Genomic DNA, 27,354 nt, shown 5'->3' on the forward strand with positions numbered 1-27,354 from the left:
CCTCTTTCCAACAAATCCAAGGCATAAAGGACATAACACTGCCACTGGAAGCCCATTTTTAGCAAAAGCTGGAGCACTGGTAGCACAGCTACCAGCTAGCAAAGCCTTGCAGATTTTTCTAATGTGCAACTTTAATTGTTCACAATGTGTTTATTGTTTAGTTAGTCCAGTGAGCTGTTCAAGAAGAGTACTTTACACAACAATTTGATACATACAGTCTCTTATGTCCCAATTTGTATTCAAGTAGTTCATACACTATAGAGTGTTTCTTCAAACACTCAAGCTGCTACTGCTTGCTTACATTATGCTATTATTTTGATTTAATCCAGTTTCCCTTTACTAGGGTTTAAGTTCTTTGGAATACAATAAAGCAGAGATACTCACTGGAAACCTCAAGCATAACATTATTTTTAACTAGTGCCTAATGTACTGAATTCAAAATAGGGCTATTTAATTACAATGTTTTCAGACTAATCCATCTGTGCTGCTCTTCGCAAGTGCTGGACATTGTAAGAAGTTTCCAGCTCGTGTCTGTAAAAATCCTCCAAGTGGAGTTTGACCCTGACAATAATTGTGGGTGAAGCAAAGTGTAGCTGCCACTATTTACCACCTCCACAGATGCTGCCTTAAAAAATATGGTTTTGTGAAGCATTCTTCCAACGAGTTTATTGTAACACTACAGTTGATTACTTCTCTCCCTCTAAGATTTCAGTAGCTCAATAAATTGCACAAGGAGGCTTCAATTTAATGTCATAATTAAACACCACCATGTTCTTATGAGATTTGCATATTTAACAGAGAAAAAGAGCACTTCTTTTTTTTCTTCCCTTGCTGTCTTCCTGCAGTTCCTACATACCTTCAGAATCCCTTTCTCTGTGTAGGTTTCCTTCCTCCATCTACTTTAACTAATAGCCTTTAATTCTCATATTTTCCAAATGTTACCAATGTATTTATTAATTTTGAAGGTGCAAATTATTTAGAATTTCCTTTTGAACACATTCAGACTGCAGTTTTAACATAGGTCTGCTCAGACAGAAGATACGTACAAATAATTAACACAGAAGCAACACAGGGAGAGTAGAAGGAACATTACAACTTCTTCCCAAAATAACCTTGCTGATTTAAACAGAATGCCTGCAAACCAGAGAGGAGATGAATACCTCTGGGTCTCACTGCTGGAGTTACAGAAGGTGTGTGGAGAATTACTGAAGGCACTAGTACTTGCTCAAGTGTTAGGACTCTGAAGGTGACAGAGCTGCAGGACTCAACCCAGGTCCACACTGTCTGGGCACACCAATGCTGCCACCTCAATTCTACTTACAGCTCACCAGGAAAGAGAAAGCAGAAGTTAAGTACAGGACATGGCTGGGGAAAGGCAGGTAACCAGGATCTTCTTCCCCTTCTGTTATTAACATTCACACTACATTTCACACACAATGTTGAAAACATACTGCAGAACCCTTCACCAGTTTTCTATGGATTGAGTTATTCAGTGATACACAAATTACTGAAAAACAACCAAAGAGAGAAGTAGTTCATAACACTGAGTAAGCTAAGAAGTCATCCATTTAATCTAAAATTGAGTCTGAAAAATAAAAATCCTTATAGAAAACAGACTTGTTTTACATGGTTAAGACTGTCTGGGCACTGCTGCAGTATTTCAATCTGCTAGCTAGCTTTAACTACAAAAAGACTGAGAGCTCATTATTTCTAGACACTGTCACTCTCCTAGACACAAAAGAATGATTTTATGTAGAGGATAGAAACACCTTTTCTTGAGGGGGGGGTGGGTTTGTTTAGACAGAGCAAAGTCAGAATGAGAAAAATTTTGATGTCACCTCTAACAGCCCAGAGTCAAGTAGTAAATATTTATCATTAAAATACAACTACAAGAGGTAGAGAATGTCTTGCATCACTACAAAATTAAACCTCTCCTTGCAGAAATTATGAATTAGTACCAGGAGAACCGCAGTGTCTGAAGATCTTAAATATGACAAACACTCATCAATCAGCTGCGAGTACAGTGCCAAAATATTTACTGGTATCTGTGTTACACTTTGAATACGACAAAAACTGTTCTCTCACTCAATTTTACAGCTTCTTCAGGCAACTTAACAGTTCTTCTTTGTCCATGTGGTACCCACTCTTCTTCCATTCATCCCTTAGCTGCTGTAATGCTGCTCCAATTTCTTTTCCAGAAGACATGCCCATTTTTCTTAAGTCATGGCCACTAACAGGAAAGGAAGGAACAGTCCATTGCTGCAACTCCCTTAAAAGATGATCTTCTCCTTGGTATTTCAGAAGCTCGCAGATCTTGGAATTTGTATTAGCTTCCCTAGACTAGAAAAAAAGAAAGAAAAGAAAAGAGAATTCACTATGACACAGTAGAAAACAGCTCAAACTGTGCTCCACACTGCATTATTCCCATGACATCTTATTAGGCAACATCTGGACAACGAGGAGGATCTCTCCTGCCTCACAAGTTTTAAAACTTAGTCCTGACTTGGAGGCTCTGGAAGATCCTTGGAGACCTCTTGAATTCCAGGTAATAGCTGAAACCATTATCTTCAACCTCCACCTGGGGAGAAACTATTACCATTCCTGTGGGACAAAGCAGTCTGCAATGAGGCCTGTCTCCGCCTTCAGTCTCAGGTTCTACAATAAGAGTCAACAACTTCACCTGAAATTACTTGAACTTTGCTGTGGAAGAACACAGGCTGCCTACTGAACAGTATGCCCTAAGAAAACCCACATACGAATGCTCCAGGATTTGCACCTACTTTCAATACACAATTCAAGGAGTTGAATTTCACGTAAAAAAAAGGCTGGAGCCCCCTCAAGGTCCAGATCCTGCCTCATGTTTTGAATGCAGAAGGGGAGATCAGCTGGGACAGCACAGCAAACTCAGTCCCCTAGGTATGTTCACATGGAACTTTTGTTTCAGATGACTGAATATGACACTTTGCAGCCTGAGTCAAAGGTAGGGTTTTAAATCCAGTCAAAAAAAACCTGCTACAGAACACAAGGTATTAGGAACTGCTAAAAATACAGTGGGTTTCTTGTTTGTTTTAAATAATCTTGTTAACTTAAAGCCTCAATATTCTGGATGGGAAAGAAAAAAGCTTTTGAACCCAAGCAGAAATGGCTGTTTATCCTCTAGTAAACTCTGGTAAAGGAAAAGAATATTTTTATAGCATAAGTAAGTTCCTGCTTTACACTGCAGAAACATGCCAGGACATTTTGAACAGCTCTTGTTAACTCCTGGTTCCTCTCCAGAGGAAAAACAAAGGGGGAAAACAAACCAACCAACCCACCCCACCTTAGTTACCTGGAACTAGTATAATACAGCAAGATATTATTCCAGTTACTGTGCAGGTATTATACTGGGAGCAATGCAAAGTTGGCCAATACTTTTTGGCAGTGCATCCCACCTTTCTGATGAAAATATCATGCTCTTTTAAAACCCTGGCAAAAACTTGCCAAAGACCAATAAACAAGCCTGCCAATGAAATGGCTCTGACTTGACTCCAAGCCGCTTTCTTTCCACTAGGCACTATCTTTGCTACTCTGTAAAACTGGAAATTTGGCTTACTGTGAAGAACAAAATAAAGCAATATGAAACAGACTTACATCCATTATGAAGTCCTGATAAGGTCTAAGTGGCTCTGGACCCATAGCTTTGGTTAACTCTTGCCGGTGCTTCATCAAAAAAAGGCCAAGGTTTTTTTCTTCTTTTGAGATTTTCAGCCTCAGATCAAGGTTTGTGACATCATCCTTCACCTTGAACAATGATGTCAGAACAGTCATCGGTTTCGGACACAGATTTTGAATGTTTTTAGTGACTCTGGCAAATTCCTCTAAATCTCCATCAAGTGGTAGTCCTAAAGGGATACAAACACACAAAAGAACAAGAAAGTGTTAACAAGAAATGTGGATGTTAACAGAGAAAAAAAGTAATCTAATTCTTTCCGGGTAAAACAAAGTTTTATCTCACTTTGCCATTCTGTGGTTCTGTTTGTATATGATATAAGAGTAGGAAATCAATTTTCATTTCACTTTACCTATGTATTGGGCAATATCCAGCTCATACACAAGTTGAACCAAGTGATTTACATGGTTTCCAAGAAGAATTTTTTTCAGTTCCACCCAAATCCTTTCTCCTGATATTCCAGCCAAACCTTTGGCATTTTCTTTAATTGCTTGCAGTGTACTAGATTCATGAACACCAGGTTTCTCTGCGATTCTTCCATAAAACCTGCCCAAACAAAACCTCTGCATGTTAGATTGAGCACAATTATTCCATTTAGAATCACAGAATCGTTTAGGTTAGAAAAGACATTTAAGATCATCGAGTCCAACTGTTAACCCGGCACGCCAAGTCCACCACTAAACCATGTCCCCAAGTGCCACATCTACACATCTTTTAATACCTCCAGGGATGGTGACCCCACCACTTCCCTGGGCAGCCTGTTCCAATGCTGGACAACCCTTTCAGTGAAGACATTTTTCCCAGTATCCAAACTAAACCTCCCCTGGTGTAACTTGAGGCCGTTTCTTCTTGTCCTATAGCTTGTTACTTGCAAGAAGAATTTATTTCTGCTATTCAGAGAATGAATGTCATGACAGTGTTAATTCTTCCAACTTAAAGTACAAGAGGAAACTTAATATGACAATTACAATGGTTTTTACATCACTGATCTCTTTCTGCATGTTTCTGAAACCTTCTACAATGCTTAATTAGTTTATCTAGGAAAAGCAAAACCTAGTACCTCAAATATCTTAGGATTCGTAAATAATCTTCTTGTATTCTCTCAGTTGCCTTTCCTACAAATCTAATTTTCTTGTTTTTCAAGTCTTCATATCCATTAAAAAAATCATACAGCATTCCATCCAAACCTAGAAAAAGGAAAAAAATACAAGAATGTGAATTTACAAACATGGTTGGCACAACTGAACACTCCCATTTGAAAATACACAAGATGACTTGTGTGATTTGACCTGGTTTGTCAGATCATCTCACATATTTGTACAGACCTTTCAGCTGATAGCAATAAACAAAATTGAAACAGGCCAAGAGAATTTACTTAATCTGAAAAAAGCAGCGTTTCATCCAACTTACTTCCTTTTGAAAGGACTTACCTAAAAACATGGAATTGATAGTCAGATCCCTCCTTTCAGCATCCTTTTCCCAGTCAGTGGTGAATTCCACCTCTGCATGTCGTCCATCGGTGACAACATCTATTCTAAGAGTAGTAATTTCAAAATTCTGTTCATGGAGCTGGAAATCCCACAGACATTGTTACTTCAATATGATCACGAATATACACATAAAGCCCGTATATCTTTTCAGCCTTATGCCCGTATACAACCTGGATACATGCAAACCAACAGGTACCATGTTTTCGTACAGAGCAGACAACCAAGAAATAAACACCCAAAAATAATCCTTGCATTATTTATTTTCTAGACAGCTTGAAGAAATCTGCCTGCAGAAGATGGAATAAGAAGTAGAGGAATCAACACTTGGGAAATCAGGAGCAGGAAACACTAGGACCAACTTCCTCACATGATCTGAGCATGTGGGGGGGGCCTACATTATCTCTTCTAGTGATGGCACAGCAGCATGAATGGGTTATGCAGAGGTAACATACATTATACTAATAAATTGAATTCTACGAAGAGTAATAAAAAATAAATCACTCCATGCTTTAAAGCAAGGTCTCATTTAAACTCTTACTGCGATACTTCAACAAAGCAGCATGCTACCAGTTTTCTGCCGGATATGCTGCACAAATACAGTTAGAAAAGATCCAAGTCAAAACACAAACCAACCCTGGCAGTAATGGTTCCATGTTTTTCTCCTTTGTTATTGATGAGACGAACACCAGCAGATGTGAACATTTCCTTCATCTCTGCTGGTGTAGCTGTAGTGGCAAAATCTACATCTTGTGGTGTCATTCCACTCAGTAAATCCCTCACAGCACCTCCTGCTATCCTCAGCTCATAGTTCTTCTTCTCAAACATTTCTGGGAAGGAAAGGAAAATCAAGAAGCACTCTCTCAAATAAACACTATAGCACGCTGTCAGCCATACACTTACCTTTTCACAAATTAGGATGATAGATGTGGGAATACATACTCGATATGCAGTAAGCAGCAAGCATGTATGTACTTCACAGCTTCATGCAAAATGCACAAATGAGGTACTCAGCTGAGCAACCACAGGTATTGTCCCAGTCATTTCATTTCTTATATATTTTTCTGGGGCATTTCTGATAACCTGAATATTAACAGGTTGCTAATTGATACTGGGGTGCTCTGGGCTGCGGAACAGTTTGAGCGACCAGTAGTCAAAAAGACAAAATGCTCAGTTTACCTATGGCAGAGCACAGTGAATCCAAATTCCTTCAGGAAGAACATCCCACAACAGTGATGAAAACCTCCCCTGAGATGCCCTGGAGTTGCAGTGGCCAGAGCTGAAGAGCAGCACACACCTCCCAGGACACCGCAGCCACCCGGGCTGCCCCCCAGCACCCTGACCGCGCCACAGAAGCCGCTGCCCACTTCCCCGGTAAGGGGACGAGGCGCTGCGCCTCATCAGTGACAGGATCCAAGCTGCAAAGCCCGCATTCACCGCCCCGGCTCTCCAGGCCGGCATTTCGGTTCTCCGCACGCCACAGCAAGCAGGGACGCTCCGGGGGCCCACCCGTGCCGGGCCGTACTCACCTGCCACGCTGCGGAGCCCCGGCGTGAAGAGCGCCTGGAACTGTGGGGACTGCAGCCTCATGACGCCCGGCGCTCGGTGCCGCAGCCGCAGCGGCGGGAGCAGCCGCAGCCCGGCCCTGCAGGGCAGAAGCAACACCTCAGCCCGCATCTGCGGAGAAACGGCGACACGACGCGTCAGCCGCATGTGCCCGGGCCTCGGCCTCCCCCCGCTATCGCCCCACGGAGAGACGCGCTTCCCCCGCAGGCCCCGAGCGCCCCGGCCGGCCCCGCCGCACGCACTCACCCACCCGCGGGGCTCCTGCGCGCTGCGGCGGAGGCGCTAGGCCCGAAGAACCAGCTCCCGCCGCCCGGCTTTTCCCGGCGCTGTGAGATGACGTTGACGCCGCGGCTCAGCCCCTCCGCCGTGGGGAGGCGGGGTCCGGGCGGCGCTGAGGGGAGGAGCGGCGGGGCCGGGGCTGGCCCCCGGGCAGGGCACTGCGCAGGGCCGCGGGTGGTGCGCGTCGTGTGTACCGGGACCGAAGGGGTTTTGCCCGGCTGAGGGGCCGCGGGTGGAGCCGTGGGGGCTGCCGGCTCGTTTCAGCTGCGGTGGGAAAGGAGGCGGAGGGGTGTCATGCCAAGGCATAAAGCATGAGCGAAGGGGCTTATGAAGGAAACAGTGCAAACGATTTACCGTGGTTTGATTTCAGGCTAGAGAAAAAGGTTTGCAACGGGGGAAAAGTGTATCCTGGTAATGACACAACCGTGACAAAAGAAATGGACTGATTACCCCAACACACCGCTTGAGAGATGGCTTCAGTACGCACCGAAACAGCCCAACACTGGTGTTAAGTTTGGCAGTACTGCGCTGGGTTCAGCTCACAGAATCATAGAATCCCAGGCTGGTTTGGGTTGGAAGGGACCTTAAAGCTCATCCAGTTCCAGCCCTCTGCCATGGGCAGGGACACCTTCCACTACAGCAGGTCGTTCCAAGGCCCATCCAGCCTGGCCTTGAACACTGCCAGGGATGGGGCAGCCACAGCTTCTCTGGGCACCCTGTGCCAGCGCCTCAGCACCCTCACAGGGAAGAACTTCTTCCCAGTATCTCATCTAAATCTGCCCTCTTTAGTAAAGCCATTCATTATTCCAGGTGGGGTCTCATGAAAAGCAGAGTAGAGGGGAAGAATCCCCTCCCTTGACCTGCTGGTCATGCTGCTGGTCATGCATCCCAAGGACACAGTTGGCTTTCTGGGCTATGAGTGCAGCCCATTTGCTGAACTATGAGAAGCAACTTGGTGTAGCTTAAACATTGGATTTATGTTTGTCAGCCTAGATTGGTTTAAGTTTTCTTTATGTGAGAAGATGTATGGACAACACAGGATAATGTCGGAGTTGGGGGAACGTAGTACAGTTTGGGGGTCAGTCCTTCCCTCATCACAAGCGTAATTTCACCGTAATGACTGTGGAATGACTGAAATGTCACCGTATTTGGCCAACTGCACTTCCCAGAGCTCTCGAGAGCTGTGGCTCTCGTTGCTCCTCCCTGTACAGCTCCTGCAAGGAGGCATCTCAGAAGGGTCAGAAAGAGCAGAGCCGGAGAAGGAACTCACCCAAATGTGAGTTAATTGGGAGTGTGGTAGCTTTTGAAGCCTGAATAAATCTGTGTCAGCATAAATCTGAATAAATGTGTGTCAGCATAAAGAGTTTTACAAGTTTCTTGGTAACCGGGAAGAAGCATGACACAGCCTTTTAAGCACCTACCAAATCATCACCTCGCTGCAGACAGGAGTATGCTTATGACCACAAAAAGGCTTTTTTTTGGAATGACCTATTAAGAATAAATCTCAGACCTACAATAATCAAGTCAGTCCTGTATAAGAACATAACATTTTTTACCCTTTTTTTGTGACTACTCTTTCTTATTACATTCATGCTTCACCTTTAGAAATTGTCTCTTTTCTACAGACATATTCTGATGTAGGTATCAGAGCTCTCTGCCCAGTAATTAGCTGTTTATTCAGAGACATACAGACTGGCCAGATCTTAAGAAGTCACCTAACGTATCTCTGTGCCTCATGGCAGGATTTGATTACCACTGTCATTCCTGGTTGATATTTGTCTACAGATGCCCCGTCACAGAGTTTCAGTCCTTGCATGCTCCACTGCCTCCCTGTCCAACACCGAAAGCTTTCCTTGATGCCTAACCTGAATTTTACTTGTTGTAATCTTCTAGTCCCAGGCTGGTGGACTTGGAGAACGTGTGAAATTTTAATGTGTTACATTTCTGCTCAAGTCTTCCTGTGACTTGTTTCCTCTCTGATACTCTTTAGGCTGTTATATCCTTTGCTGTGTACTGCCTTCTCTTTTCCTGCTGCACGGCTTGCTTAAGTGCGGTATCTGAGCTGGGCACAGCGTGTGTGAGTGGAGGCTTTATCAGTGCTGTGCAGAGTGGAAGGATTACTTCATATGTCTTGCAGAGGACACTGGCGTTTTGCTGGCATCATTTCACAAGTGCATGGCATGTTTATGTCTCTTCAGTTTACGACCCTCCAAAACCCCAGATCCTTTTCTTCGGAACAGATACCTAATCAGTTGATTATTTATAGCTAGTAATTTACAGTTGGTAATGCCTAATTGCAGTTGAACTGCAATTGAACTCCACCCAATTTCCACCAATGTGTCAAGAACTTTCTTAATTCTAGTCTTACCTTCAAAGCACACACCTCTCCCAGCTTGTGTCACCTTCACATTCAATAGGGTTCTCTGTAGTTGCAGTCCAGGTTGTTAAAGAATGTGAGTCATCAGCCTTCTTCTCATCCTTCCTATAACTCCATTACATGCAGTCCCACTTTCTGCAGGGTCTTCTCTAGCCCTTGGGACATTTTCTGCTACTTGTCCTGCTTGTGAGCCTGTGTTCCCCTGCCCTGTCGATCGCAGCCCAAAGCTCTCAGCACAAGGTTAGGAAGCTCGTCTTTCTCTGGTCCTGGTAACTTCCCAAAATGCCACTGATGTTCACATGGCTGTATGGCAAGAGCATTGAACAGGATGGTATAAAACCATTGCAGGAAACCTGCACATTTTCCCAGCAACATTTGGATTTGATTTTCTAGGGGAAGAACAAATTTGGATGTCAGCAGCAGTCCATAGGTAGCTGGCTATAGGTTATTTCTTTGCAGTCAGTCATTAAACATTCCTGTGCTTGCAGAATTGTTAGAGAATTGTCAGACTATGGTATATAATTAACCCTCATAAAGCAAACCCATTTCTAAGCTAAACTGTGTGCTTGTATGGAGCCTTCCATCCTGTGGTTAAATCTGTAGTTCCCTTTTTCAATGCATGCTTGTCTAACTTATCATCTGCCATCATTTCTGAAGTACCTATCACATTTGTACTTGAAAGACAGTCTATAAAAGAAACCCACAGCGAGGTGACCCAGAGGACGTTTGAACAAATGGAGCAGACTCTTCACAGAGTTTTTGAGCCTTGCAGGTAACCTCCTGGCATGTTTGTTGTGGTTTGGTTTTGCCTTGCTGTGCTTTGTTTGAAGACTGCAAAGGTCCTGCTTTTCAAAGTCAGCTTTGCCTTGCACTGGGAAATGCATCTGGAATCTGCTTCTGACCCTTTCTTGTGAGATAGTGGGGCATATCAACTGTAAGTAAGAAAATCATTGCCCTTTAGAGGCTGTTTTCTGTGGTTTGGATTTCTACTGTCTCTTCAGGAGTATACCCTTTACAAAGGGATTCATATCTTTTACCTTCTGCTTATACTTTTTTCCATATGTAATCAAAATGTAATATATCAAGGCTTTATTTGTCCTGAGAACTTAATATATCCATTTTTGTGAGGAACATAATTCTCTTGTAGATTTCTAATTAACATCTTTATTTGAACACACTTGTTTTGATTCTCTTTTCAGTAATTTCTCACACGAAACACACAGGGTATCGCAGACTGCAAGGTGTTCTTGTACCTCATCATCTTAAACATCTATGGAAATACCTCTTTCAAAAGCTGTATTTTCAATCTTAGTCTGATAGCAAGAAAAAGGAAAATAGCATTTTTGTATATAAGGCAGGAAAAGATAAACTGAAAAGAACAGGGATAATAATGGAAAACTAATCTGCATTACAGTAACATCTGATATCCAGTTTCAGATCAGTAAACCGCTGCTTAGAAAATGTTAGAGCTGTGTCTAATAAGCACATGATTTAGACAGCTGAAGTACCTTTGAAATTAGGATTTTTTAAAAAATATAGGGAAAAGAATGTGCCCAGGAAGAATCAGAATTCTTGCTTTTTGAGGACAAAGTAATAAAATCTATATGTAGCCAAACCCACTTTAAGTAAACCCAAGAGAGAGCCAGCTTTTTCAGTTGTGCTAAATGCCAGAGGAGTCCTAAAACCAGTGTACTGACATTACTCGAGTTGGTAGACATGAATCTTAAGCAGTTGTAAAACATGAGGCTTTTTAAAGACTTTTTAAGAAAATAACATAATCTTGTGAAGCAGAGGTCTGTGTGGTATTCAAGTGAGAAAATCCAAGAGAACAGACTTTTCATGAATTGTAATGCAATAGGAAATCATCTTGGAGGCATTGTCTAGGCATAAATGTACAGGATGAATAGTAATTGCCTGATTGTGATTCACATACATTTTGGAAGAACCAAAGTGTCTGGCCAAAATGTCTTTCAGTAACCCAATATACATGAAAGCAAACCCTGAGTCCTCAGGAACAATCCATTAGCAAACTCCAGAGGTTCAGTTAGCCTCATGCACATTTTGGCTAGCAGAATAGCAGATACATAACAGAATATGAACACAGGTAATGAGTGGACCTTGACATAAGGAAACACACTATATTGTCGATTATGTGTTATTTTAATGAACTCAGTATTCATACACCATATTGAAAAATAGTTACGGTATAGCAGAAGTACTCCAACTGTGATCAATTGGAGTGCTTCCAGTCCCTGGGTTATTTATCGCAGATTCTGGGAGAACTGATGGGTTAAAGATGCTTTCTCTGCTCATTACCATCTGAAAATATTATGTTTTCCATACAAGCAATTGCTGTAGTGCCCCAGGGAAATGTGCGATTGGGCTGGGAGGGCCTATTTCTCTTCGGTAAGAACGTTTTGGAAAGCTGCTGTTCTGTATGTCCATGATGTTTATATTAGGTTATAGATAAATGATTACACCTAGATTTTTTTTCTTCCAGTGCTTCATGAAACAATCTAGGAAGCATAAGAACATGCTGGTTTTAAGCATTAAAAATAGTTGTTCGTTTAAATTAGAAACAAACAAAATAGTTTTTCTTACACCCAATAATTAACACTGGAGAATTAGCCTTGAGGTGAGCACTGAGACTGCTTCTTTAGCAAGCTTTATTGAAACAGAAACTGGAAAGTAAATTCTAGTAAGTACCCATTTTATATATAGTGGCAGCTAAAAATATGGTTATTTCTGCTCTCCGAGTAAATGGGACTCCACTGAAAGCCAATATACCTGAACCTGACTCACTCCTCTCCATGGAGAGATGCTCTAATTCCATGACTGCTGCTCTGAACATCCACATGTGACTGGTTTGAAACCAGCAGCTTTCTCAAGGAGTGCTGGCAAAAGCAAAGGGAGCAAAATGAAATGTGTTTAATGGTACTTACATTAAATTTAGCTATGACAAGATGCATTTTCCTGCAAGGAAAGGAGAAGTGTCTATCCCCTACAACGTAGCAGTTGAATTCCTTTGATCATGTGGCTATACCATGCTCCATGGTTTGCGTGCTTAACTCTTGGGATTGTGTTCTTTTTTAGGTATCAGCCTCTTTAATATGGTGACAGGTCCATGACATGGCCGTTCTCATATACCATTTAAAGATTATGGCCAGCGCAGTTAAAGTTTTTCTGATCCTCCTTTGGACAGCAAACTTCATTCAGCCAAACATAACTCAGGCTGCAGGAGGTAAGGCATTCTCCTTCTACCACTGTCTAGCTTTAGCACCAATGGGTGACCAAGGCCCCTCTACCTGTTGGTCACATGTGCTGTTCTACACATGAATAAAACAGTCCATGGCATGCCATGTGAGTACAGGACCACAGATGACTGTGCTGTGCTAACATGCTTCCTGGGACAGCTGCACTCTGTCTCAGTTAGATTGCTCCCAGATGGTGCTTGAGGACTGTTTTGCTTTGAGAGGGAAGAGCCTTAAGGCACGTAGATAAGACTTGTGCCATGCCACGTGCCCTCTAGGCTGGACAGTAGTTCCTGGCCTGGTTTATTCAACAATTTAATCCAGCCAGAGCAAAGGCATTATTCCAGGTAGTAATTTTACCTCCAGGAACAAAACTGCAGTTTGTTGCAGAAAGTTGGTGACACAAAGAATTGCTGACATAATCATAGTGTATCAACAGCCTTAATGAGGACATTTTCTTGTGGGCATCTCAAAAAGGAACATTTTAAGGGAAGCAGTTCAGTGTGGTTTGTGTTGGGGTTTTGTGAGCCTTTATGAGGCAGTTTTCCTAATGCAAGCTGCACGCTTGAAAGTGGAACTAGTGGGCATCAAAGGTTGAAACCATGGGAGAAGTGGGAATTGTCCCTCAGCTGCCTTGGAGATGGCAGTTAAGGGAGGGAAGGCTCTGAAGAAGTCTAGAAATGGAGGGGAGGAGATTGATTTTTTCATTGCCTTCCTATTTATATGCTAACATTTTCCCCCAGCATGAGATCTTCCTCATTTCCATATGCACTCCAGGAATCCCTCTTGCCCTGTCATTTTAAATTATCATTCCCATCCTTCTATGTTTTCTTCCATTTATGCTTAATTCCTCTGTTTATAATTTTGTTTCTTCTCTCACATATAATTTCTTGTGCCCATCAAACTTCTCTTAGAAAGCCCCCCACATTGTGCTCTTGTGCAAGCTTATGTGGATGAGAATTGTTTGTACAGCTGATCACTTGATCAGCCCCGTTTCAGTACAGATGCCTAGTGTCTATGTGGATATGAAGATCGAGTTGAAAAACCTGAACCTAATTTACAAACCAAATGTATCATTGTGAGTTTCAAGTTGAAACTGTTGTAAAAATTCATTTTTAAGCTAAATTTTAAGTAAAGTCCTATTTGATAAAGTTTTGGTTGTTATTTGAAGGTATTTTTCAAATATTAGAAACATTTTATAAGAATCTGTTGAGAGAATATAATATTGAAATTAAATTATTTGCTTGTATTGCTTACTGCTTGTAAACAGCTCTTGTTCTAAACAATTCACTGTATTACTATGTTATGAATACTTTTCTTCCTTACAGTTCAGGTTTTCCCACCTGTTAACTTCACCCTTACAGTCTCTGCATTAGCACAAGTACTTTTACAGTGGAAACCAAACCCTAATCAAGAACAAAAAAACTACACTATTAGATATGATGTGAAAATCCTAAGCCCTGTGCCTGAAGAGGTAAGATAAAAAATAAGTCCACTATCCTAAGAAGGTAAAATTCATGTTGAGTTAAATATATTGCACCAAACCTGGGTGCAGTACACATGATATGTCTCTTGAATGATTGGCATATCAAATCACTCATTCTCTTATATCACAAATATTTGAGCATTAGAGAGATTCCCTTTGAGCTATGCTTACAGGTACAGCTCTGCTGGGACAAGGCTTAGCTTGGGTATTGGCAGTCTCAGTCGGCAGTGTTCATCTTGGGGGAAAGATGGATACTGGTTTTAAGGGATAGTGCTCCCTGTTCAAGTCAGCTCACTTAATTCACATTAATTGTCAGGATATCATTAAAATGTTAGATCATGTTTCATCATGATCTAACATTAAAATGTTAGATCATGTTTCATCACAGCTGTATGCTATAAACAAATTTTTGGTAAGATAAGGTTCCTGCTGTCTGAAATGAGAAACCTTAGACACTGTTTGTGGGGATTATTTGTACTCTCTAGCTTTATACGCTTAACATAACCAGCCAAGGTAGCTGGCTAGTTTGCCTCTTTGCAAAGTCCGGATCAGTCTTTGCAGGTCTCTTAATTTGGCTTCCATCACACGTGATGCTTATTTGATATTTCAAGTATGATACAGAGAAGACTCACAGTATCCAAACAGCTGCACTTCACAATGGTTTCTCGGCACATGTTCGGACGTTACTTCTCCATAATGACCTTCAGATAAGAAGTGACTGGGTGAAGGAAAAACTCCCACCTCCACCAGGTAAGAAGGAGTGCAGGGGAAGTCTGAATTTTGTGTCCTGCCCCGTTCTGTGGACTAGACATCAAAAGGTGACAGGTTTAATACTTGAAAAATACAGCATTTCCCCCTCTGCCTGCCACACTGATCTTACAAAATGGTTTAGGCCAGGCCTTTATCTACTGCTATGGAGCCTGGAATACAATCTGGAGGAGCAGAACATGGATAACCCATATAAAATTTTATAAAAATTCCTTGCTAAGGCTAAGATAAACAACTTTCATACACTCTAGGATTTTAAAAGACCGTATTGCCTTGGTGTACATGAAATATGTAATGGTGCTGTGTGGTACACAGCTTTACTCACACTGTTTGGGAATCTTCATCCATCCATAACTGGCAGACCTGTGTGATAAGGAAGAGAACTGGATACAATAGACAAAGAAATAATGGACCAAATACTGTAGTCAAAGTGTTTTAACAAGATGAATTTCTTACGACTTTTGTAATAAGATTTTTCTTACTGCTTTATAATTCCTTGACTCTCTAGGTGCTCCAGAGACATCTGTCACCAATTTGTCCTGTGTTACTCGCATCAGCATTTCTAGTACTGTTTCTCTCCATTGCACTTGGCTTCCTGGCCAAGAGGCACCAGAAGATACCAAGTACTTCCTATTTTACAGGTTGATGTTTTCTCCTATTTAAGTCAGTAATGAATTTCTTTAAGAGCATCATGTCTGACAAGTATTTTAATTTAGGTATGAGATGTACACTGAAGAGTGTCAAGATTATATCAAAGACAAGTGGAACAGAAATACCGAGTGCAGATTTTCAGTGACTCATATTGATCCTGAAGAGGTTGACAATCTCATTGTAATACACATTAATGGGTCTAGCAAGTATGCTGCAATCAAGCCTTTTCAGCGGTTGTTTAACCAAAATGCTATTGGTGAGTAAAAATACATTAAAAAAAAACCAACTTAAAAATGTCTAGCAGGATTCTGAGAAGATTTTTGAGATAATACTGCTGGATTGGATGATTCTTAGTGCAGGTGAAAAGTATGTGCTGGCATTGCATAGACATCTTAATGAAATTGTAAGAGATTATAAGACAGAAATGGATGGTTATAACTATGATTTTACCTTCAAGTACAGTTTTTACTACCTTTTATTTTACAGCCATTCTTTGAAAGGAAAAAGACACATGGTGTGCAAGATAACCATGTCCTTTTAAAAAAAGGCAATAGAGTCTTGAATAAAAGGTAGTATCAGCCATGACTCTCTATCATCTTTCATCTACCCAAATAATTTCTTTTCCTTCATTAGTTCCATGCCTTTCACTTTTTTTGTAAACAGATAATATTTCCCCTTTTCATGGCTTCTCTAAGATAAAACAATTGACATACTTTCTTCTTAGAAATTATCCCCACAGCAGCTTGAAAACAGTTTCAGTTTTCAATACTTTCTTGGTTACATCTTTTGTTTGTTTAAGTTTTTCTAACTGTTCTATTATTAATCTAATGCTTTTGTGAAAAGTAATTTAATAAATTCTCTCTCCCACCAGTCATCTAATTTTCCAAACCTTTTAAATGGATTTTTAAAACTGTTTTCTCTTTACTATTTTCTGCAATGTAATTATTCCTCCTAAATCCTTATCTTCTCTGTCCAAAAAGTGAAATAAATTCAAGGATTATAGGTCCTACTTGGAAACACTTATCAGGTTATAAAATGCTCCAATTGCTAGTATTTAAACTTGGCTCTAAATAAATAACTTACCAATACAGTTTTCTTTTTATAGAGAAAGTGAATGTTCCCAGAAATGTCACTGTATTCTTAGAGCAAAATGATCTCCTGGTCACATGGGAGAAGCCAATTTCTCCTTTCCCTAAAGAATGCTTTGAATACGAATTTTACCTCTTCAACTTGAAGTCAGGTAACAAGCAGGTAATTGCTTCTCAGATGCCCAAATGTTACATAGCATTCCTGTCTCTGATCTGACTGTCCTATACAGCTAGAATTTGCCTTTACCCAACCTGGTCAAAAAGTCTTCCTGTTCATGGATATGTTACAATTTTTAAAACATTTAAAATGAAACCTGCTATTAGAACATTTTTGAAACTATGGACTTTTGCTGAAACTTGTGTCCCATTTGTGACTAGGGTTCAGCAAAAGCAAAGTCTCATAAATGTTCGTGTTTTCCCTCTTTTTCTGCCACAAACTATCCCCAAGAGACCTAGGAAAGCAGGACAAAAATTGGAGTTACTCAGTTTTATGCATCTGGGTTCAGAACAGTAGGAGGATGGACAATCCTGAAAATTCAGCATGAAGCGTCTTAAGGAAGAATGCAAAATGAGGTATCTTTCAAAAATTTACCTGAAATATTGGTGTATTATGAGAGAAATTACACCTTCTTACTTCAAAAACAAGGCCAGATGCTTAGTTAATCTAGTAAAAGAGTTTAAAAAAATAAATAAACATGATTAAAGTTTGTTTTCTGAGTTGCTTAGTCTTAAATAATCTGTAACAGTATGATATTGTTTTCCTAACAGATATTGAAAATACCCACAAATGACTTCAGATTACGGATTGATGTTACCAGCAGGTATTCCATACAAATAAGAGCTAACCATCACATATGTTGTACAAGAGGGTTTTGGAGTGATTGGAGTGAAATTATTTATGTTGGTAAGAATGACATGTTTCTGTCCTTAGTGAATGCTATTACATTGCTGAAAAGCAAATGCTGCCTAATCACGAGCATGCACACTGCCAACTAAATTTAATAGATGCCAGGAGAACAGGTATTTGAGGAAACTGACTCGTGAACGCCAAGGGGAGGGGAGTTAAATCTGTGTTCCATTAAAAATAAAAAAACCCTCACAAGCAAACTTTTGGAGATATGGAGTGGTTTTTAGACAGTGTTTTGGTTTTGCGTGCTTATGTTTTCAGAGACTGCTTTACACTAGCTTAAGGCCTAAGTTCTAGGTAAGGTCTTTTAGTTGCATTACTTCTTAAGTTTTTACATGTATTTCCCTGGCATGCATCATGATGTTCATGCTGGAAGTTAATATGAGTGATCATGTCAACAACTACTGTACTGGAGCTATCCGAATTCTTAAATGTTGAGGGGAAAAAAAAGAGCATGGTTTTAGCATCTTAGGAACATGATAATTTGCCCCACTTTGTTCTGTATTTCCTGCTTGCTGAACATGTTATTCTGGAAATAACAGTTTTTTTATCAAGGCACATTATCAACTGTTTCTTTTAGACATCCTCCTTTGCTCTTATCTTTTGCGTTTCTTAACTTCCTGGTTTTCACTTAAAAAAAAGTCCTTTACGCTCTCCTGTTTACTGTACTTTTCCCTCATATCTGTTTACTAGTGAATACAAAGCTGCTCTTTTGCCTCCTTACTCTAACAAATCCCCTTGAACTTCACAAGTCCTTGGGAAGAGAGGCTCAGCAACCCAACTGCTGACCCAAGGCAGGGGTGTGAGGCTGACCAAACATCTCATTAATTAAGAAAACTGGGCCTGTTTATTAGCCTCATGCACCTATCTGGGAAGTATTCTGGTGAGATTAACTTTAAGACCAGCAGACCTCTTTGGAGTCTACATCCTGAGAAAAACACTCACCTAGACTCTGCATCCTGTAGCTTTGCTAAAAGTTGAAACACAACTGGATCCTTTCCTCAGGCAGTGGTGATCAAACCCTGGGAAATGCAGACACATGCTGCCAAAGTGGGCGTTGTAGAACTGCACCTCGATACGAGCTGTCTCTAAAAGAACCATTGCAGTCAAACAAAGCTAGATAAAAAAATCAGTGCAGATGAGTGGGACAGGCCCACTTGCTTTCTTTTTTCTTATGGAAAGGGGTTTTTAGAGGCTTGTTGCAGTTCATTGACACAATACAGGTTACTGTGCAAGTTGCTGGGTTTCAGTGTGTGCTTCAGCCAGTCTCATTAACATTGCTGCTAACTTGCTCTGTGGCTCTAAGGAAGTTTCGTTTATTCCCTTCATTTCATATTGGTATTTGGTACACAGGGCTGTGCTGGTACATGTCTCAGAGAGAGTTCCAAGGAGAAGCATGGCAGGCAGGTCCCCAGAGCCACAGTGCAGCATCTGCAATTCTTCCACACTCTGAGTTGCAGTGAGCGTTGCCTGACTTAATCCCTGTTTGAGGTCACTGCCAACTGATATAAGATGGAAGAGACTTAGGACCCTTCTATTTTTGGTTTGGAAAATAGAGACTCTTCCCACCCATCACGCTGAGTGGCTTAAAATTGGTTTATGGGACTTAACTGTTTTGCACAGTTTGCTGCCCCAGTCATCCTCAAGACTTACACAAAGCATAACTTATTGACAGTTACATCCTGAATCTCATTTTCTTGAAAGAAAAGTGGTAACCCTGAAGACAAAATAAACAATCCTAACCCATTTTTAATTGCAAGGTTGACTGTGTGCCCCCATCAGCGTGCTTTGGAGGTGCAGGATGGATCACACGGGCCCACTCACGGTGTCATCTGTGTGCTACTCTCTGCACTGCCACACAACCACAGCCATCGGCAGAGACAGCAGACTCAGCTTCTCATTTCTCAGAAACAAATCTGGCCACAATTGAATATTGTTTTGTCTACAGCAGCAATAAACCCAACGCTCTTGCTGCTGGCTGATTTATGTCCTTTCAATTACCCGGTAATGGCAGTGCTGACACCTTGATGCATAGGACAGGTAGTTATCATAACTTGGCAGCCTTTTGAAAATGCAGTTCAATGTAAATGTTTTTGTTATATTGCATAATGTGGCACCAAATAATGGTCCTGGCCACTGAGCAGTGCCTTTTCAAAACAGAAGCACTGACCTTGATAGAAATATCTGTGTCTGCTCAAAGGCAGAGGTAGTAGAGAAATTCTTCCTGAGAAAATGTATCAGCAACCAGCTCACAAGAAGAATGGGGGGTTCACTGTCTTTTTTACAGGCAAGTTTAGGAAGCTAGAGAAATACAGTTGCTGGCTAGAAAGGATTAACAGAAACTGAATAATGGTTTAATGGAAAACAAACAGTTTGTGCCTGGGATTATTAACAAACAGTGTCTTTGCTGAGTGCCAGTTGTGCTGTCACTGCATGGCATTGTGTGTCTTAGGACAGCAGCTAACGGACTGTCTCAAGCTTCTGCTGGGCCTCGCTCCTCATGCTTCTCGGCTTTTTTTCTCCTTCATGTCAAAGTGAAATAAATTTATTGCTGAAACTAGAAAGTCAGTTTAATGGAAATTGTTCATGAAGCTCTGCCTTTCATTTCTAATTCCAGATAGCAAGTCTTCATCGTTTGCATGTTAATTTGTGATCTGAATATAATCACGTAAAACGGCTGATGAAATATTTTGTAAGAGTGTGCTTAAAATAATCTGCACTAAAATAATGTTTTTTTTTCTTTGAAATTCAGGGCAAAACAAACTGGAGAATTCCACAGTCTGGATCCTCTCTGTGCTTTGTGTGTCCACATGCTGCATGTTCCTGCTTGTTGCTGTAATGTGCAAAACGTAAGTATCATCGTCCTCTGTTCAACTACTGAGTAACTAAGGACTAGGTGTTTTACAAGTGTGTGGGGATGTTACCACCTTTGCTTAATTTTAAGAAAGGGCACTTCTGTACTGAAGCATAATTACACACAGCAAAAGTACTGAATAAGTAGTAATCAACTTCATTAATTATCAATAATAATATTCAACAAAATTGGTGGAGTATCAGAGTTACTCAATTTAATCTTCAACAACAAAACCATATACTGATTGAGGTGAATTTGTTAAAAACCTATTTGTCCTGATCTCATTTATTCACTTAAATGAATCTGGTTGGGTCAACAATTTCCCCAGGAGGACTCTGTCTTTAACCCTAGTGAAAGCTGCTGAGAGCATATTTCATGGCTAAAATGTACAGAGCAGTATTTTCTCAGTCTTGTCTAGCTCAGCCCGCAGACATGCACTACGCTGGGCTCTGGGCATGGCATCTGAATTTCAGCTGACATCAAGGATTGTGATAGATGCTCTGAAGAGGTAAAAATTCAGCACTTTTGTGCTTGCAGCTCCTCCTGACCTTTAACAGGAGCAAGTGCATTAAACTGTTGGTTGCTTTGTGGTTTTGAATTATTTCTTTAGTTTATTTTTAATTACTACAAAAGCTATGGATGCCGTGTAGTAAAAACTGATGTCATTTAGCCAAACTCCTCAAAATGTGCTGTGAAGAAACCCAGATACACTTTGGATTTTTGTAGCTGTGACTAGTCAAATCATAAGCAATGAATTAAAGAATCAGTGTAATTACAAGCTTCTCCCCTGAAACATGCAACAAGCAGCAATTATCGGTCCATAATAAACACAGCTCCCAGTAATGTAAGTGCTGTCCTTGACTCTGCTAATTTCTTATTCATTGCTTTAACGCCTTTTAATTTATTGGTCATCTTGATGTGCTCTTGGCTATTTTCCTTTCCATACCACATTTCCTTTATCACATAAAGGTCTTGTCTACAGGAAAGTTACATTAGAATAGCTGTTATTAACTCTTCCTAAAATGTCTGTTGTCTATGATAACCTGTTCTTAAGTCAATTTAATTAGCATAGCAAGTCTCAATAAGCAATCCTTTTTGGAACAAGACAGATTAACTCCTCAGGGAGTTTATTCGTGTTGTGCGTCATACACACTTATTCCCAACTATGCAGCCCAGATGTATTTGTGGAAATCCCCAAACCACTCTTACTCACATCACTGATTCTTTTACAGATTGACCTGCCCATATAGCTGTAGGTCCTCCACTGCTCCTGCACCATCTTCATCAGCTCTCTCCTCTCTGTGACAGCAAAACAGCAACACCAGTTAGTTCCAGTCATACTACTCCATGTTTTCCTGTGGAGTTCTGCAAGTATTTGGATGTTACGCAGTTTTCCCCTGCAGAGATCCTGAAACAGAAATAGGGGGAGAAATAGGTATAGGGGAAGTCTTCTGCTCAAGGACCAGCTTGAAGATGCTGTACTAATGCATTTTATGAACTTTAATACATTAGGCAAATATAAGATGGCTTTTCAAGGTCCATCTGCTTGATTGGTTGCTTCTAAGAGTTTTGCTCTGCCTGGCTAGTATATAATTCCCTAGCACCCAAAGGCTTATGACATTCCATCATTGCCAACGTGATTAACATTTTATCTGCCTGCTGCACTGAATTTCATGAAGTTGCTAGCTTTACTCCACTCCAAGATGCTTCTCACTCAGTGTTCTTGCCAATTCTCTAATCCCCCAGCCTGCCTTGCGAGGAGATGGGAAATGTAAGATGAAACACAGTGCTTAGCCTGCTCATTTGTTGTATCTGCAGATACTTAAAACAGAAAAGCAGAACAGGTTTCCTAGATCACAGTTTCATTAGTACTCTCAGTTTTTATTGCTCTTGAAAATTCATGAAGTGCACCATGCAATTCAAGCCACAGAATAATTTCAGATTTCATACAATTTAAAGCCATTATAAGTAAGTCCATTATAGCAAAGAATTCTATAAATTTCTCTGTGTACTTCCTGGTGATTGCAGGCATCAGAGATACAGAACATCATTTGGGAGAAATGCTACAAGGCAAGGTAGCCCTTTGGGACTATTTGGATAGTCTTTTCCCTTCACTTCCTTGCAGTAGCTGATGGGGTTACTGTCTTGATAAAAAACACAATTGAATGTTTTCCCAGTTTGACCTCTGTCTTTATGAATGAGCATCATCTGTACTTCCTTAGGCCTTGGAATATCATTTTCTCCTGGAGGTGAGCCTACAGGAGGACGTAGTTGATAACTTCCTCCCAGCTGCTCTCCACTTAATTGGTGTGAGGACAGTCAGTAGCCCTCCATACCCTGAAATCAATGTGGTCATCCCCACCTCCACCAGGTCCCCTCTCCCTCTTCTGCACCTCACAGCCAGCAGCCACCAGCCACCCACTATGGGAAATAATTTGGAAAATGTCATGGGGAATCTCGGGGGAAGCAAGACACTAGAAAAGACACTCTAATGTCCTGGGGAAACAAATATTTTATCAATCTCATTGTAGCGGTTAGAAAAGGGAAAAGAAGAAGCTGTTCTCCTACTTACTTCTCTTTGGCCTTTTCACATCACAGCCTGTGGGAAAGGTGGCAAATTTCAGAAAGACAGATACAGCACAGTAACTGGAGGCTTGAAATGTTGAGTTGAAGTGCAAGGGTCTTGTGGGTTGTTTCCAAATCCTGAAGGTCCAAATAGTGATAATGGAAAGGGCCGTGCCCTCACTTGTGTAGAGACAAGCAGAGTTATCTGGAACACTTTTTGAGACAAGATATTTAATCACATAACTGCAACTTTTCAGTGTCCTACAAAAAAGAACAGGACTATTCTGAGGGCACCACTGTCACCGCCCCACCAACGCCTCTCTGCAAAGACTCTTGCACCTGAGGCGCAAGCAGCTCCCATGAACACAAGTGTCCTTCTGCCTCATTTCTGTTGGGCATTTGTGCACCCCTCCTGAAGTGTTTCTGTTCCAGAAGTGACGTGTAACTTATGCATTTTGCTAACTCAATAAATAATTTTGATATGGCTCCATCAAAATCTTCTATTGACAAATAGTACAACTAGAAACATGCCAGTTCCAAAAACCTCAAATCTTGTGGGTTACACAACACAACAAAAGCAAAATTTGACATGTCCTCACATCAAAACCACACTCAGAGCTGAAATAAGGTGAAATCATGTGGCCTCCAGGGCCTTCCCTCTGAGAGGCTTGGGAGACCCAATGCAGTGCAGGAGCTGTGAAGACAACAGTGTTTGCAAAGCTACAGTCAGAAAGACCCAACCCTTAGCAGGAAAGCTGGGAAGAGTAGATATGATGCCAGGCACTGGTCCCACTGCTGAGCTACACCAGCAGCCACCTTACTGTCCCACTCTGCTGTCAGTGACTGCACAGCCTGACTTGTCCTCTGCAGCCAGCGATGGTTGGAGTGCGTTCAGCATTTCAACAAAGGGGATGCAAATGTCTCCTAGAAACAACTCACGCCTGCTTTTCCTCCCCATATTCCCACTTATGGCTATACACCTCCGTCACAAACCCTTGTCCATGTGCAACAATGGGGATCCATCCCATAGCTTGCTTGGTCGGGTCTATCGTGTGAGCAGTAGTATGGTCCTTCCTTTCACCTAAAAACTAGTTAAACGTTAATGTCTCCTTCAGGGCAGCAGCAGCTCAGACAGGAAGGTTTAGCTTCAAACTGATCGTAAGAAAATATTATTTCTCCTCACTTCCCTGGTGAGGAGGAATAATAGGATAAAAGACAACTTGACAGAGCTCAGCTTTTGGAAGAAGAATAGTCCTAAGAACATAAGCATTGGGCTAACCAGACATCAGTCAGGAGAGTTGTTACAAAATAAAGCAGGTATATGGGGCTTTGAGCAGGCTGGTCTATTGGAGAGTGTCCCTGCCCATGGCAGGGGGTTTGAACTAGATGACCTTTAAGGTCCCTTACAACCCAAACCATTCTGTTATTCTATGGTCTGTCCTTGGTCTCAACAGGTAGAGCTTCACACGTTGGCCACATCTCTGCTTCATGGGTATCAGGTTTGCTCCACAGAACAAGTGCTGGGTATTGATTCTGGGCTAAATCCTGTAATCGCCACTCAGTACAAGTTCCCATTAAAATCTGGCCCTATTTAGACATCATGCTATCTAGGGGTAGAGATAGTGAATGTTTTTTGGCGACTGAAATGTGAAATCTGTAGTCTGGGATATATCAAAGACAAGAAAAAGCAGTACTTGCTATCGCAAAAATATATATGCCTGTATGCTTGAGCCAGACTAAAGCATGTCAGGCCGGGAAGGAGTATCTCAAAGGGTGTTAGCAGGATGAGTTATTACACCACTAAGCAGAACCATTTATTGTCAGTCATCTCTGGTCCCATTCCTTGCCTCCTCCTTGTTCCCTCGGCACACAATTATCTGCAGTTGCTCTCCTACCATGAGACGCAGGCAGATTATGTCCAGAAACCAAAGGCTGAGCAAGAGGCAGCCTGTCTTGACTGTCCAAACAAGATACATGACAATGCAGCCCTTGGGAAGAACATGAGCATGAACAGACAGATCAGAGTAATTAATTTCTCTCAGAACTGTTGCTGGCTGGTAAAAGCCATGGCAGTGCCCTGTGGATCAGACCTTCCAGCCTGGCTTTTGGCTGCAGCTGTGATAGGAGAGGCTGATGGGGGAGAGCATCATCCTGCCTCCTCTTTGTCATCTGCATGTCCCCAAGGTCCAGAAGTGTCCTGCGAGGAACAGCACACCTGTCCAGTCCTCAGGGTTTCTGCTGGTGGACCATTATCCATTACCTTGACCCCTTTTGAACCTGCTGCTGCCATCAGATGCTGATGACTGAGTGGGAGGGAGGCAGGATGGCTGATGGTGTGAGGCGACATGCCTTCTCATGGGGCTAAACATGTGCTGCTTGTTGGATACATCATCCATCATAAAAAGCAATTCTTTCACATCCCTCCGCTACTGTTTTTTGCAGAAACCACATAAGGAGTAAACTGTTTCCACCAATTCCAACACCCAGCAACAAATTCAGAGACCCCTTCCCAAATAACTACGAGGTAAAATAACGTTTTAGTCACTCATTTATTTTTTTTTACTAGAAGAAACGTTGTGTTTGTGTGCTGCTCTTTCCCTGGAAGGCTGGGAGTGTATAGCTTGTTACCGCTCAATTAAAGCCTTTGACCTCTTAGAATCTCTAATGTCCATAATAGATGTGACTGACTATGAATATAACATTGAGTTAGCCATTGAATTTAGCAATTTGTGAGGCTATTCTTGCACCCATAACTGCTGTGGTCGGTTCTCATGTAGCTGTGTGGCTACCTCCTCTGCGGAGGACAGGTCCCAGTCTGCAGTAGCTCTGCATCTGGCTTGCTTTGTAGATGAAACGTTTTGGGGAGGGTTAACAATGAACAAAAGGGTTATGTGCTTTTCTAATATGCAACGAATTTCAGGCGCATGGTGTGGTATGGCTTTGCCTTTTGTATGGAAATTCAGTTGCTCCTTCCACTGAGCACAGCCAGGCAGATAGCTCTGCCTTGGACTGGAGGCTGACACCTGGAGAGCTGATTTGTTTTATGAAACCTAACAATGGGGAATGTTGTGGTCCTACTGTTAAGCTGGTCTTAAGCCTTATTATGTTCGCTGTTACTTCCTGATAAATACATTTGCCTTACAGATAAGATAAAACTCCTCATTGTCTGCTCAAGGGAAGTGCTGCTCAGTAGCTTGATTTTAATTTGTCCCCTTAGAATAGGGGTTTGATTTTTTGTGTATTGTTCTTATTCTGTGGTCTGGTCGAGGAAACAGGCTTAAAAGATTATCATATAATGTTTGTTTTTAATTAAAGCCACTGGTGTAAAGTAACATGACTTAGGATATCACGAATAAGAATATGAGAAATAGCAAATAGTAACACTGCAGCTAGAATACATGAGCACGCAAAAGCTGTTTCTCATATTCAAAAGCAGCTTTGCCTGGTATTTAGTTGTCTGTTTACTTAGAGCGGGCTTGGTGTAGGTAGGTGATACTGGCTGGAGGCTTTCTGCTGGCACTGTGGCCGCAAGGGCAGTGGCACTGGCAAGGAGAGGTGAGGACACGGCACTGGTGTCTCTGCTGAGATCACCAGGAAAGTGAACCACCAGCAGCTGTTTGTTGTGGGCATTCAGTTCCTCAATTTGCAGTGTACACAGCTGGACAAGGTGATGAAAGCCCTGCACGGCAGTGGCAGTGTGGCCCTGGAAACTGAGCTTAGCCCTGAGGAGCAGCTCTGCCTCCCAATGAACTACTGCTTTCTGCTTCCTTCTGCAAGTCACCCCATCCCTGCACACTTGCTTGTGCAAGTCTGCTCAGAAATCACTGAAACAGCCCTGTGTTATCAGCACTCTTTCCACCCCAGATCCAAAACACAGCCTATACTAGCTACTGCAAAGAAAATTAACTGTATCCCAGCCAAAACCAGCACAACTTCCCTGTTCACCAGCTAATAGCACTGTTTGCTTTCCAGAGAGCACGTACCTGCACCAGTGAGACAGAGACCGAATTTGGCAGCTTTGCTGAAGATCTTTATTGCAGCGCCCTCGACGACTCTGTCTTCTGAGATACTGCAAGGCCAGTGAGGCTGGTGGCCTTGGCACGTCACTGGAGCAGGCTTCACGTCACCTCCGCTGCAGTGATGTTTCCAGAGGAGCAGGAGGACTTGCTTCCACAAGGTGCCTTGTGTAATGATCAGCTACTCAACAAAAAGTCCCAGTTTGTACAGTTTGCACGACAAAGTGGGCATTTTTAATATCTTGGTTTCCCTGGAGCTTAAACATCCCCATCTTTTGGCTGTGTGAAGCTGGTGGGTGCTGCGAGACCCTGACTTCAGTATGAAATGAGAGCTTCTCCTACATTCCTCA

General features: G+C 41.8%; 2 protein-coding genes across 6 annotated transcripts; one reads left to right on the plus strand and one right to left on the minus strand.

Annotated features, from left to right (window-relative positions):
• Positions 1 to 130: 130 nt before the first annotated feature.
• TRNT1 (tRNA nucleotidyl transferase 1) lies at positions 131 to 7,095 on the minus strand. Of its 4 annotated transcripts, none has more exons than XM_030500852.1 (8): positions 7,009 to 7,083; positions 6,726 to 6,873; positions 5,833 to 6,026; positions 5,140 to 5,278; positions 4,770 to 4,896; positions 4,062 to 4,255; positions 3,631 to 3,881; positions 131 to 2,340 (listed from the first exon to the last, which is right to left on the minus strand). In XM_030500852.1, the coding sequence occupies exons 2-8, from the start codon at positions 6,871 to 6,873 to the stop codon at positions 2,092 to 2,094; spliced, it is 1,302 nt and encodes a 433-aa protein (XP_030356712.1). In that variant the 5' UTR covers positions 7,009 to 7,083; the 3' UTR covers positions 131 to 2,091. The 4 variants fall into 4 exon arrangements, with proteins under 4 accessions (XP_030356712.1, XP_030356714.1, XP_030356715.1 ...); XM_030500854.1 differs by having other exon boundaries at positions 928 to 2,340; positions 6,726 to 6,841; positions 7,009 to 7,095; XM_030500855.2 differs by having other exon boundaries at positions 928 to 2,340; positions 6,726 to 6,841; positions 7,013 to 7,066.
• Positions 7,096 to 9,877: 2,782 nt separating this feature from the next.
• Positions 9,878 to 27,318, plus strand: IL5RA (interleukin 5 receptor subunit alpha). 2 transcript variants are annotated; one of them, XM_030500856.1, is made up of 11 exons: positions 9,878 to 10,190; positions 12,512 to 12,659; positions 13,998 to 14,143; positions 14,767 to 14,905; positions 15,432 to 15,564; positions 15,640 to 15,830; positions 16,680 to 16,825; positions 17,431 to 17,566; positions 20,322 to 20,418; positions 25,431 to 25,512; positions 26,961 to 27,318. In XM_030500856.1, the coding sequence occupies exons 2-11, from the start codon at positions 12,548 to 12,550 to the stop codon at positions 27,051 to 27,053; spliced, it is 1,275 nt and encodes a 424-aa protein (XP_030356716.1). In that variant the 5' UTR covers positions 9,878 to 10,190; positions 12,512 to 12,547; the 3' UTR covers positions 27,054 to 27,318. The 2 variants fall into 2 exon arrangements, with proteins under 2 accessions (XP_030356716.1, XP_030356717.1); XM_030500857.1 differs by lacking the exon at positions 9,878 to 10,190 and having other exon boundaries at positions 12,488 to 12,659.
• The last annotated feature ends 36 nt before the right edge of the window (positions 27,319 to 27,354 follow it).

This window comes from Strigops habroptila, chromosome 11, assembly GCF_004027225.2.
Source record: "Strigops habroptila isolate Jane chromosome 11, bStrHab1.2.pri, whole genome shotgun sequence".
NCBI classification, from domain to species: Eukaryota; Metazoa; Chordata; class Aves; order Psittaciformes; family Psittacidae; genus Strigops; species Strigops habroptila.

Bases quoted from the DNA above. Each gene is read 5' to 3' on its own strand.
- IL5RA (XM_030500856.1), top strand. From the start codon at position 12,548: ATGGCCGTTCTCATATACCATTTAAAGATTATGGCCAGCGCAGTTAAA. The intron at 14,144-14,766 runs GTAAGATAAAAA...TGATATTTCAAG, and splicing joins TAAGCCCTGTGCCTGAAGAG to TATGATACAGAGAAGACTCA. The intron at 20,419-25,430 runs GTAAGTATCATC...TGTTTTTTGCAG, and splicing joins GTTGCTGTAATGTGCAAAAC to AAACCACATAAGGAGTAAAC.
- TRNT1 (XM_030500852.1), bottom strand. From the start codon at position 6,873: ATGCGGGCTGAGGTGTTGCTTCTGCCCTGCAGGGCCGGGCTGCGGCTG. The intron at 6,027-6,725 runs GTGAGTACGGCC...TTTCCTTCCCAG, and splicing joins GGGGCTCCGCAGCGTGGCAG to AAATGTTTGAGAAGAAGAAC. The intron at 3,882-4,061 runs GTAAAGTGAAAT...GTATCCCTTTAG, and splicing joins GGATATTGCCCAATACATAG to GACTACCACTTGATGGAGAT.